The sequence below is a fragment of the Pundamilia nyererei genome, unplaced genomic scaffold (assembly GCF_000239375.1).
Source record: "Pundamilia nyererei isolate P.nyererei 1_Seehausen unplaced genomic scaffold, PunNye1.0 scaffold00023, whole genome shotgun sequence".
NCBI lineage: Eukaryota > Metazoa > Chordata > Actinopteri > Cichliformes > Cichlidae > Pundamilia > Pundamilia nyererei.
The window spans coordinates 4650924-4664776 of record NW_005187424.1 but is presented as its reverse complement, the minus strand read 5'-3'; the positions used below and the strand labels follow the sequence as shown (position 1 = coordinate 4664776).

At 40.5% G+C, this 13853-nt stretch overlaps 1 protein-coding gene across 3 annotated transcripts in view; it reads left to right on the top strand.

Annotated features, from left to right (window-relative positions):
- LOC102206538 (uncharacterized) overlaps positions 1–13853 on the top strand; it is a 91780-nt gene that overhangs the window by 63282 nt on the left and 14645 nt on the right. For all 3 annotated transcript variants that reach the window (XM_005727269.1, XM_005727270.1, XM_005727268.1), the window contains 3 exons: positions 10091–10133; positions 12625–12739; positions 13063–13165. In XM_005727269.1, coding sequence (XP_005727326.1) covers positions 10091–10133; positions 12625–12739; positions 13063–13165 — 261 coding nt within the window. The remainder of the gene's footprint in view (positions 1–10090; positions 10134–12624; positions 12740–13062; positions 13166–13853) is intronic.

The window sequence follows — 13853 nt, the reverse complement described above, 5'->3', positions numbered from 1 at the left end:
CCAGCTCTAGTTGGTGGCTAAAGCAAACCTCAAAACCAGCACCGGTCAGGTGGTCATACCCTTCACATAAAGAGAGCAAATGTACCGGAGCTCACAATAATGATTATTCGAGTCAGTTAACCTTGAGGCATTGCTACTTGGAAGTTCTGGTCCCCACCTCCCAAATCCCACTCTAATCCCAGCATATGAAGCACTGAGAGACAGACTCAGTGGACAGTATGTAAATCTGGATATTGAAGGGCATAAATGCCACACCTTGAAAGGAGAGAACCAGAGGATAGCAGATATTCCAGATTAAATGTCCTGGGTTATCTGTAGTAGAATAACAGTGTCAAATAGCAGTCATATCAGGTCAGCCTTTAAATAATTTGGCAGGTATGAAGCTCTTTTTATGCTATTACATTATCCAAACCCATTCTGAGATCATCAAAAAATGGCACCAGATTTCCATTTCTGATACTAAGTTGGCTTTTTGTCATCAGCATTGTACAGTATGCCATTTCGTTGATGGCCAAGTTTGACAGTGATGATACATCAGCAGAGAATTGTGTGAATATGTGCAATTAGCAGCTCTTGTACTGAATATGTAATTATTTCAAAGCATCTTTGAATTGTAATCGCTCCCTGGCTCAGGCTTTCCCTTTCCATTAAATCCTCTTTCATTACACTGATTTGCAGAACAACCATTTTTCATTCTGATTGCTTGGCATGAATTTTTATTTCTGTGTTATTCTTTCCCCCTTACCCATCACTGCTCATTGTTCATCTCTTTAAAAAAAAAAAAAGGAAAGGAAAAAAACAGAGCTCCTGTGACCCACATGGTTGAGACAACCTCAGTGACAGGTACCTGCACTTCTGCCTTTGCAGAGCTTTTCTATGACAACAGTGCCCCCTGGTGGCTTTTTATAAATCATCTATTAAGATCACATGGTTGTTTATACTGTTCCAAATCCCAGTCCTCTAACCTTGTTCCCCTCATCTGTTGAGTCGTTCAGAGCAGCTTTGTGCTTTTAAAGCCATGGTGGAATGAAGGATGGAATATAAACGATAAAAGTAAGGACAGAGGATTTTGCAGCCTTGTCGCTAGTCTCATGTGTCACTGGGATCAGAAACAACTGTTTGCTTTTAGACTGTTGCAATTAGACAAAAGACAATTTGGGAGTCTTGGAAAGTCAAAGTAAAGGTGATTGGAGAGCATTTATCCATCTGGAAAATGTTGGAAGGCTCACCTGAGGTGCTGGGCTGTTGATAAGTCTGCCTTTATCAAGTCCTTGGCTCGCTCATCAAAGGATGTGCATGCTGGAAGTGTCCATGCAAACACAGAAAGTTTCCATGCATCCTTCACCTTTAGTTGTGCTTTGTGCTTTATATATATTTATGTATATGAAAACGGCACCTTCAGTGACTTATGCTGTCGATACATCCCTTTGAATGTTCCAATGGCCTTGCTGTTGAGGAAGTTTCACCTTGATAATCATGGGCTTTCTTGAAATTTGTTGACAACTGACTCCTCAGTTTAGATTTGTTGCCACTATGAAGTTAAAAAGAGCTTTCACAACTGACTTGCCCCTAAATTAACAAATAAAAACGGCATTATAAGCTATAAAATCCATACCTTTGTGTGAATAACCACTTCAATGTAATTCCTAATTGTTCTGAAATAGCTTTTTAACTGTTGCACATTTAAGAAAAACATACCTGGGTTAAGAATGATCAGCAAAAAGAAAGAAGCTTAAATGTGGCTGTTTGTTATGTATGCAAACTGCAAATGGATATTGGTCTTGATCTAATAGTAGAAATAAGATAAAAGGCGATTTCTTGCTTGAAGAAATGTTTACTCTGTGTTATGAATGAAAACCCATCTGCTCATCTGTTCATAGTGGTGATTTACTTTCAGTTTGGTAAAAGTCTGTTTTAAACATCATTTGTTGGTTTGTCTCTGTCAGGACGAAAACCTGATGATTGCTTCTTTTTCACCCAAAGTAGTGCCAAGGCCTAGCCTGACATCAGTTTCATGTATTTCCACTCAGAAAGTTTGGTGCCAATGCTAAAAAACTGGTAGCATTGTGATGCCACAAAGTTGGAACCACTGTTGTTAGTCGCTTTGGGCCATATTCATTGCATTAATATATTCATTTCCATTCATGCTTTAGAGCATGTCTTGTGTTGGGCTGTATGTGGGATTTCTCACAGCAGTGGAACCTGCAGTCCGAGCCTTCAGCCGTGGGTTTCTTGAACAGGATGTCAGGGTTGGGTAGAGGGAGGCTTTAGAGCAGGCTGTATTTAGACTCACTCAGTTGCAAATGGTGTAATAAGTAAAAATATGTACCCCATCTATGAATCTGTGGGGGGAAAAATAGTTGGTCAGAAAACAATTTCAAATCAGAGTTTAAAATGGTTGTGACAGTTGCCTTTGGCAGCATAGTACACACTGCATCTTTCATACTTTACAAGGTCAGAACATGAAAACAAGCCCCACGCGCCTGTGAGTGCTGTAAATGGATCCCTGTTCATTGGGATGGATGTGCCTGAGTCTTGCATGCTTTCATTCAGATGAGTACAAGCGTCAGTTAAGCCAGCTTGGCACTTTGTGCAGAAAAAAAAAAGCTTCCCTCAGAGGTAAAACAAGCAGGTCAGCACCTTTCCTCAACCACCTGCCATCAAAGTACAGCAAGAGGTCATGGTCGTCTGCACCCATTTCCATGCATATTTCTATATAAAGCTTGAATTAATGCTCCAGGTTAATTAGAAAGTTGACTCCTAATTTGAGACCTGGACTACCCGTACCTCACTGAGGCTGCAGGAAGTTTAATTGTATTGTTTTACATTCTTGTTCGGGTTGAGGCAAACTAATACATCTCATCTAAATTTTAACATGTTTGAAATTGCTAAACGAACTAAAAACAAAATAATAAATCTACCTATCTTAATAACTATCTATCTGAATTAATATCTGATTGGTGATTGGTTGGGCTAACAAAGGAGTCCAATCAATCACCAATCCAATCAACCAGAAATTTCACACAGCTGGTTATAAATTGGCCAAAGGACACGTTCAGCCTTTGCTCGTCACATCTGGCTTCAACAGTCAAGATGACGAAGTTGAAATTCTAATCTTGATACTTCAGTGGGTGAAATCAGAGGGCTACGACAATCTTTTATACCGTCTATGATTTATACTGTGGCGCCAGAAAAAGATGGGTGGTGAAAATGCCAACTTGGCTGCTCTGCAACTACATGAAACACAGACAAATTGTCCACTGGAGAAACAAAGGCTGCAGAAAGCTGCGGCCCTCACCCTGTTTCAAAACTGTCCTCATCCTTGACTTGGATCACAGACTGTGCATGTGTTGATGTCACAGTTTATTTAGAAATTGTCCCCCATTTGGTTGTGTGTGCTGCGACTCTGTGTATCTGAAAAGTGGAACATTTGTCATCAGTCCTGAAGCTTGTTTCCTTTCACAGAATTTGCTCAAAGTGAGAAACAAAAGCTGTTCCCCGACTGTCTAAGGCTTATTAGTTTTGGCGATTTGAAACACCACAAATGATGCACGGTGCGTCGTCTTTGCTGTTGCTTGTCCTTCTAATTAGCTTTGTCTCCCTTATCCCCCCGCTGTGACTCAGTATGTCACAACCAAGAGTTTCAAAACTGGCTGCGCAGCCACTGCAGTAAGACAGAGGAAGGAAGTGAAAGGAATTAGAAAGTAAGGCAGATGTGAGTTATTGTGCTGTAAAGCCAGGATGTTGCTAATTTAAGGCCCGTCTGGCAATACGTTAAGTTATACTTTAAGAAAAGGCAACAATAATCTGTGTTCATCAAATATCACATGACTATGTAAAGTTTCACCAGTAAACTGAGTTTTCTGGATCATTTTGCTTTAGATTAACATGATTCCAAAGCATTTTTAAAATTATGTGAAGCCCAGCTAAATGAACATATAATGGTGTTTACTTTAGCGCTCAAACATTTTTAAGTTTCGTTCCGGCATCAGAAAAGGCATCCAGTATAAAAGTCTGCCATGTCAAACATGCAGAGCTAGCTGCGGTGGTGACCTCTTGTGGTATTGCAACAGTCAACAGTTCTTCTTTGATCAACCTTTATTGAATATTTGTTTTTTACATTCTGCATGGGAGCAGTGTGTATTTGATCTTTTCTCTCAAGTTCGTGCATTCATGCATGAGATCACACAATGACAAATCTATTTTTGGGATAACCTGTTCACATCATAATAGAAAGCTTATTTGGCTTTGTCCTAGATGCCCAGGCGTTAGTTGGTTGGGTATAAAAAGCCAAAACTAATGTCTAATAAATTATAATCTGCATGAAAGCTATGAAGCTATGCAGCAGATTTCTGGTGTTGTTTTTTTTCTCTGGACAGTGTTAAATTTGTAATATTTTTATCACCCTCATTCGTATAAAAGGATGCAGCGAGGTGCAGATCAGTGTTGTCAATCACCGATGAAAATCCATCAGGCTTTATGCATAAGAGACACGTCTCTAGTTATATTTGCCTGTTTTTAAATTAAAAACTGCTGTTAGGTAAAATTTGACTTTCATGAAGACTTTGATACAAATGAAAATCATTTATTTTAATTTGCTTAAAAGAAATACATCTTTGCAAAATAATTTTGCGACACCACAATCAAACAAAAACATGAAACTCGGACTCGGTTGATAATGACGCTCAGACAGGCTGAAAATATTATTATCGCTGCTTTCGTTGACCTTGATATTTAAAAGCTCGTGCTCTTTGCTGGTGCACGTGCACGTGTTTTTGAGTCGCTCCATGCTTTGCCTGGTATTCACTGAGTTTAGCAGATGCTGCAGTGCAGCTGATGACCCTACCAGTAAGTTGATGTCATCAGGAAAGCAGAGGTTGTTGAAGGTGGCTTCTGATTAGCACTCCTACGTCACCTGTTGCATCCAAGGCCAGTGTCATAATGTTCTCAGTGGAAATAAGACTGTGCTGAATTCAAAACATTCTGCAAGTGTGACGTGAGGATTCTCAAAATAACTAATGTGAACTGCCTTTCTGACACATCAACTGTTTGTCTTTTTTTTTGTTTCCTTTGCATGCGACTCTCTCCTCATGGTTCCTTTTCATTTATATGACAGGGACTGGTTGCAGCAGACTGGTGCAAACTGATAATCATCCCAGCACACTATTTTTGTCATGGGTGACGCTCGGCTCTGTTTTGGCAGTATGATCATTTCATCTGCCTGCATTAATTTAAAAAAATATCCTTGTAGATCCTTTTTGTTTTCTCAGAACATACAGTCAAGGAACTAATTCTGCTTAGTTTTCAGAGTTCCTGTAAGCGGTGGTGTCACTGTTGACTTTCAATATACGGGAAAAATTCTCTTGCAAAGCCATATTTTAAAGTTTTTCTGAACAAAATGTATATATTTTGTTTTTGGAGGTTTGGGATTTGTTTTTTGCTTTTTTACCTCTTCATTGCTTTTTAGCCTTCAGATAGTTGTTTAGCCTCACAGCAGTTTTTCTACATGGCTGTAGCCATTTTCTTTTTCTTTTAAGTCTTGCAACCCCTCAATTGTCACACACATCACAGTACAGCAAACAGGGAGAGATGTGAAACAGATACTCGGGCTCCTGTTCTGAAAAGTGAGGGTATCCCTGAACTGTCAGTCTGCAGCAGTACCGGTCAGTTCGCTGTTAATTGTATGTTTGGAAGAGGGGCAGCAGTTCAATCCCACGAGGTCAAAAAACAGCAAACATACCGATGCACTACCAATAAAGACGGGAGCGTCTGGGGCACAGAGAGCTGCTGTGGGAAATCTGAAGCAACCAATTATAGAGCAGCCACGAGTCACCTGCTTACCAAAGCTTAAAGACCTACACACACACACACACACACACACACTGCTGCCCTCTGCCCCTCACATAGGAGGTAAACTAATGAACACAAAGATAAATCATAGTTTAAAAACAATCTGCAATAAAATAATGAACTGGCCACTGGGTGCACAGTGCGATTAATCATAATTTATTTTTAACATGTTTAAGTAGTGTTTCTTCTCCGGATAATTAAGAGGGGGGGAAGCATCCCACATTAACCAGCTTGTACTGACAATCCTCCACAGACACACAGTGAGAGAGCCTCTTGTAATAAAGCAGCCGGCTTCACTACAGCACAGTAACACACACTGGAAGTCTGCCAAAGGGCCATAAATGTGTTTCTAGTGACTGTCAAAGCTCCAAAACTCCTGTGTTTTCAGTAAAGAAAAGGACACTCTAGCAGCAGCTTCCCGTAGCTGTTAAGAAGCTCTGTTTCTGTGTATGCTACACTTGAGCAGCAGTCAGTCCCCAGTGTTGCCTGATCATTCACACTGTACTTGTTAAGTGGCCACAAAGCCGCCTCCTTTAGTGACACAGCTGAATCACTTCTTTCCATTTTTTAAAAAATGCTTTAAGTGAGAATTCTACCTAAGCAACAGGACACGACAGAAGTGATAAATTCACTTCAATTTTATTTATATAGAACCAAATCACAACAGTCATCTCAAGGCACTTAATGTTGACAAAAACAATCATACAGAATAAATATAGAAAACTCCAACTATGACATGACCTGCTATGAGCAAGCACATGGTGACAGTGGGAAGGAAAAACTCCCTTTTAACAGGAAGAAACCTCCAGTGGAACCAGACTCATGAAGGGGCCGCCATCTGCGACTGGTTGGGGGTAAAGGGAGAGAGACAAGACATAAGACACACTGTGGAAGACACCCAGAAATTAATGATTAAATGCACAGTGCTGTTTAAACACATGTGAAAATGTAAAAGGGGTGATTTAAGACGACACTCGGTGCATCATCGGAAGGCCCCAGCAGTCTAAGCCTATTGCAGCGATTCAGGGTCACCCAATCCAGGACTAACTATATGCTTTATCAAAGAGGAAAGTTTTAAGCCCAGTCTTAAAGATAAATAGTTTGTCTTGCAAATCCGTACTGGGAGCTGGTTCCACAGGAGAGGCGCATGACAACTGAAGACTCTGCCTCCCATTCTACTCTTTAAATATCCTAGGAACAACAAGTAAGCCTGCAGTCAGAGAAAAGAGTGTACTGTTTGAGTGATATGGTAGTATATGGTCTTTAAGCTAAGGTTCTAATTATTCAAGACTTCGTCTGTGAGGAAAAGGATTTTATATTCAATTGTGGATTTATTTGGGAGCCAATATAGTGACAAATATGCTCTTATTTTGGTCCCTGTCAGTCTCACTGCAGCATATTGGATCAACTGAAGGCTTTTTATGTTTTTAAAACAACCTGATAATAATGAATAACAATAGTCCAGCCTGGAAGTAGTAAATGCTTGAACTAGTTGAACTAGTTCCATCAGCATCAGCATCATTCTGAGATAGGATGTCACAATGTTTCTGGAAGCCAGTAACACGGTAATAATCTGGTTAGACACTATGGTTCTAAGATTTTTAGGGCTGGAGAACCTCAACATTTAACATCGCCGAAACATTCAGTACTCCAGCATTCAGCTGCTGATGTTTGCCTGCATCAAAGGAAAAATATGAATGAGAGAGACACAACTGGAAGTTTATTTTCAGCATGAAGTGAAAGATGTTTTGGCCCAATCAACCAGAGAACATCAAATCATGGTTAAGCTTTCTCATACAACAGTGACTGTTTTGTCAAGTTTTTTTCAGCTGCATCCTTAAGCACTGCCATGCTGTGGATCATCTGCCTCTGTGTCTCCTTATCCCTAGCATCCTCCTCTATCACAGCAAGTGTGAGCATGTCCTCCTTCACTACATCCTTGAACCTCCGTTACATGGCAGCTCCATATTCAATATTCTTTGTTCAGTATATCCACTATCGTTCCTTACAGCCATCTCAGCCTGCCCTCCCTAACTTTATCTCCAAGATTCCTTGTTTTACATAGCAGTCCAAAATCCAAAGACTTTACTGTCATGTCTGCCACAAAAAACAGAGGTTTATGTAGGTTTATGTGTTTTCTTCATAAAATCCCAACTTGTGATTTCAGTCTTATTTGGTTCTAGGTTTCTTTTAATAGACTGAGGTTTTTAAAAGGTCTTTAGAGTCATTGATTGAATTTACAAATGTGGCAGGAACCCTGATGGTTCCAATCCCCCCGACAGCAGGGCTTTCTGATATTGGGCTGTGCACATCCCATATCGTGTGAAGCTTCCAGTTAGAAAACTTTCTATTTCTTCTCTTTAGTGATTAATAAGACTTTTTGAGTTCTTCAGTCTCATTGATAAGCATTTGCTTCTAAGGGTGGAGACGCTGCTGTACGTCAGCTTCAGTGACGTAAACAATGTGGCGTACCTTTGTCTCATTGTTTCATTCAGCTCCCTAGTTTTGTTTCAGTTGAGTTGAAGGTTGTTCTCTTCATTATGGTGGTATGTTATATTTCACTGTTATGCAATTATGATGCAACTCCAAGTTTTCACGTGTGCACACCGACTGTTGTTGTCATATTCTCGAGTCTTTAACTTTCTCTAACCTCTTTTCACAGCACAACATTTAGTTCTGTTAGTTTGGCTGCAAAGAAAAACAACAGAGTAACTAATGAAACCTACAGCACATTACAGCAGCAGCAGACAAATGGCTGAAATTAGAGTTTAAAATGGAAACACTGATTCATAGGTTTAGCCCTGACCTGCCATATGCTTTACTACCATTTGTGGCTAATTTAATATTTAGGACAATATTTTCCCCCTGCTGTAGTATTCTTGTTTCTCCCCAGGAGATCCCTCTGCCGGCCGGGAGTTGGCCAGCTCCCAGCAAACCTGAGAGAGCCAGGCTCTATTTCACTGACTCCTAATGAAGATTAATTAATGTAGAGGGGAGCCATTTATAAATGATAATTACTATTAAAAACGTAAAGGGTCAGAAAGATTAATGTAGCATAAGACAGCGCAGGTATGTCAGTACAAAACCATATGCTCTGCTTCAAGTGTGTTAAATGTTGTTTCCCCAAAAGACAAACATCAAAGGAAATCGGTCAAATGAAGACATGCAACTTATCATATATACAGATACATACAAGTGTTACTGAATACAACATTTGATCATTATGGTTGCATTTAAAGTAAAACGAGCAGTGTACAGTTAAGGGCGGGGCTGTTAAAACTCCCCACCTCGCCTCTGTGACATCTGATTTTATCAGATGGTACATGCCTCCATCTTTTATATACAGTCTGTACTCAAAACAGTGAACAGCGCACAAGACACATTTTTCAGACGTAAGCCTTTACTTTTTATCTATGATACTGGGGGTGTGGCCAGTGTCTGTTAAGCTAATGCACTGCCACAGGTCATATCCATGGTTTTTATGTGCAAAAGAAGTGCAGATCAGAGTTTTTTGTGTCCTACGTGTGAATTAAACTGAATTGTGCATTCTATCTTTCGCTTGCTCTGTAGATAATCCTGCTCATCATACAAAATAAGGTCCTGGAAATGCAAGTGGAGGTCGGCTTGTTGACAACAATGTTTCTGAGTGAACAATGAAATGGATTGCAACTGTGCTGCTAGAATTTATGGTGTGGTTATGAAAAGCTTCAATTGATGTGAACCTAATTTAGCATTATATTATGGTTTGTTTTACGCCACTCTAACCTTGAAGAGAAACTTCTTCACCCTTAAAGGACACACGGACTATATATATGTATGTATGGGTTAACAGGGAGAAAATCCTCCCTTAATAACATTCAAATCCCTTTCTGACTTACTCACTGATTCAATTTCTCTGTTCAGTGAGGTTTACATAGATGAAATATATCAGAGGAAATTGACTGAGACTGAATCATTTTATTACTTCTTTGTGGGGAATCTGATGAATTGTGTGCTAAAGGTTTTTCTCTTAAAAAGTAGTTTATTTGTTATTTCACAAAATTTCTAAGAAATGCTGATAAAGTGTCACTGGAGGCGTTAAACATTAGATAAAGATTTTTGTTGCTCGGTGGCACATTTACAGCTGTGGCTGAGAGACCGGTTAACAGCAGTCAACTCACCTCCTCACAGATCTGTAACACTGAGGTAAACTTATTTTCTGTTTTTTATTTCCATGTATTTGTTTGTCTGCTCCCCTCAGGTCAGAAAAAGCAGGAGAGATTGCCACTATTCCACTGACTAAGGTATGACTATCCAACCCTTTTTTGTGTGCTTGTATTGGTCAACTGGAAAATTTAGATATTTTTTTAAATATTAGATATCGTGGATTAAATAATAATAATAATAAGCATAAATTGTTACCTGTAGGAAGCTATTTGAAAGAAAGATCACACACCCCATATCTCATTTGATAAAGTGCTTTGGCTCATGCAGGCTAGATATAAATAACAGGAACCTCCTGGCTACAATCGAGGGTTGCACATTGGTTCCATTGAATTTTTCTGCTGTCTGAAACAGATTACAGGTAGTTGCAACAACCAACTGATTCACCAGAGGTGGAGCGTGCAGCACCCTCAACCTCAGTTCAACCATTTTTAATACCAAGGCAACTGCACAAATTCCCTGGGGAGCGTCAACCTGTCTCTAAACAAACTCAGTTTGACTTGAAGTGACTGCAGTTACTCTCAGAACACAGATTGCTAACATGTTGCAATCACTCAGAATAACTCTGCACTGATCACCACAACTTGTCTGCAATCTGTCTTTTGCAATAGGGGATCTGACTCAGCTGGTTGTCAAGTGACTTTTTTTCTTTTGTTTTTGTAGTTAAATTGCTGTCCTGCAGCAACAACGTTGCCATTTGTGTCTGCAGATGCAATTTTCACCTGCTGATCACAGTAATCCACTGTTATCACAAACAAGATTGCATGCGATCTTGTTTGTGCCCGGTGACCCCTTCGGTCACCGAGCGATTGTGGCTCAAGAGTTGGGAGTTCGCCTTATAATCAGAAGGTTGCTGGTTCGACCCCCGGCTTAGACAGTCTCGGTTGTTGTGTCCTTGGGCAAGACACTTTACCCGTTGCCTACTCCAGGGTCAGAGGGCCCGGTGGCACCAGTGTCCGGCAGCCTCGCCTCTGTCAGTGCGCCCCAGCGTGGCTGTGGCTACAATGTAGCTTGCCATCAATTTGTGCGTGAACGGGTGAATGACTGGATGTGTAAAGCGCTTTGGGGTCCTTAGGGACGAGTAAAAGCGCTATACAAATACAGGCCATTTACCGTAGGTTGCTGGGTAGCACACCTACAGCAGACCGACTCCCTGTCTTTACCATTTTATCAACACCTTGAAAAAAAACAGCATCCCTTTGAAGACAGCAAACGACAGCGAGTTGTAGCAGATTCCTATCTTCGAAGCACATGCTGGGCCAGATAATAGTTTGTGTTGCGATCAACTGCAGGAAGATGTGATCACAGTGTGTTTGTATTCAGTACAATACAAGAAACAGTGATTTTACCCTGCTAACAGCTTCCTGTGGAGCTAATGGAAACATGCAGCAATTAGCTATAGTGCTTGGCTTGGCCTAGCTCAAAAACTAATTAGCAGTCAGATCGCGCTTTGGAGCCATCCTGACCTGATCTCTTTAGAGAGAAAATAACTCAGGAGAATAAAGCTGCACCAGGCAAAATGTAATGTAGAAATCCACACATTATCAACCTAATGCAAAAATGAAGCTTCCTGACTGAAATTAAACTTTATACAAACAGACGTTCAAAAGTCTGCAGGATATTGTGTCACCAAACAAGGATATCTGCTAAATTCAGTTCTGCATCCACCTGTGTCATCGTGTCATTTTGGCACTGCAACTTATGGTGGTCTATAGTGCAACCAACAATAACATCACAGATAGACTTCTACTGTCACAGCTCGTGACAATAGACACGACAAAGTGTGAGCGGAGAGGATTCTGGTCCAAGTCTACCTTTATGCATGCACGGCTTTTCAGTGTACAAACAAGCACCAATAAGCTTTTCCAATGTGAAGACCTATACCTTTATCAATGAAAGAAACGTGAAAAGGTTTCAGAGGAGCAGGTCCTCATATTTTGCAAGACCCTCACAAAACATCCTAAAAATCCCTGAAACATTACTGCGGTCAAAAACATGATCTCCAGCATCAACATTCCCTCTGAACGTGAGCTCTCCAGCTTGTTTCGACTTTAATTTCAGCCACGTAGTGGGGATGCTATCTGCGACATCCTGCTAGAAAGCTTTGATGTGCAGGCCATCTCTGAAGAATTGCGAGGCCTCTGGTTTGTTGGCTGCATTTGCTGTGATGGGCCGATAAAGGCGAGCAGACGCAGCGCTACAAGAAAACATCAGTCTGAACCAGAGCTCAGTATACAACATGTTACAGAGGGATGTCGTTCTCATTTAGCCTTTTGCATTATGTTTGATCACCTGTATCTGCAACAGGAAATTAATTTCTTTCTTTCTTTTTAAAAAACAACAAAAAACGTTAAAACATTCTTGTAAATGCAGCGATTGCATAAAAGTTCTGAACTTTATTCAGGTGAAATTCATAATCCTATAAGCGTTGCAATAACACCGGCAATAAACGTAAGAAATTAACCGTCATGTAGGTGTCACCTTAGGTTATCTTGGTGTATTAAGCTTCTTCTTGTGTCCTCATTTTCCACACCCACCGCCATCCATCACCCCCCATGACATTCCCTGTAGATCATTAATGAACGTTACAGGGCTTATTCATGGGTGGCTGAGCTGATCCAGGTGTTTATAGCCATCAGCGTCACTGTGTCCTTCCTGGTTATGGGATCTGCTATGAAGCACACCAGTAAGTTGACTAATTCCCATAAACTGCTCATGAAAGACGAAGGTAGACCCTGTGACATCACTATCGGTTTAAGAAAGTTGGTTTCAGTTTCAGAAAACGGCATCTTTTGGAACTTCGATATTAGCGTCATCTTTCAGCTCTGGATGTTGCTGTTGCTTTTGTATTTAATATTATAGGAGAAAAAGAGAAAGCTGTGGGTATGCTATTTACTAGTGGTTCATCTCTGTGGTACTGCCACAATTGTTGATGTTTCTCTTGTTTATGTCGTGATTTATACTGAAGGAATACGCTGTGTAATGTTATGTTTTGACTGTTTCTTTCAGTCGATGGTCTGGTGAGCTCACTGTGGAGCAGCAAGCTGGAGTGGCTGACTAAAGCCTGGGAGCCAAAGTTGCCAAATAAACAGCACATCTGCTCAGCAAGAAGGTGATGATGGGGAGTAAAAGCGTTTAGTTTTCATGTGCCAGAGAGCATCATCAGCATCAGCTGTTCACATGTAAAAGTTAATAGTTTAATCAGTTATGTAATTATAATTATAGTTTTGCTTTAAAAACAAGTTAAAGTTGGTTGAAGTTGCTTTTTCATACTAAAACTTTAGACATTTTCTGGCGAATCATGTGGGGATGTTTTCCACGGTTGTGCTCTCTAATGCATGCCCCCTTGCAGGAAGTGGTTTGCATATTACTGGAAATACTCCATGTGAATAAGGAGAGGGTGCTGCCTGGGAAGACCACAGAGGAAGCAGAATATGTGATTCCCTCTTGCTGGCAGTGCAGGTTGCTCAATTCTCACATCAGCACAGTCACCGCCTACTGGGAACTGGGTGGTTCAAGATTCGCCGCTGATTACATCAGACGTTTGTGCTTTTTTGTGGACGACCTCTGGGTGATGTGCACAGAATTCATAGTTCAGGGCTGCAGAGCACGGTTGAAAATGGCTTATTCTTGGAATTATATGATAAATGTAATATTTTTCTTTAATAGAAATAATTACACAAAGAGATGTCATATTACAACCGGGCTCCACAGAACCTTTCATGCAGACATCCAGGTGATTATCACATCATCAGTTGGAACGTAAACGAAAAACTAATTTTGAGGCTGTTAAATAAAAT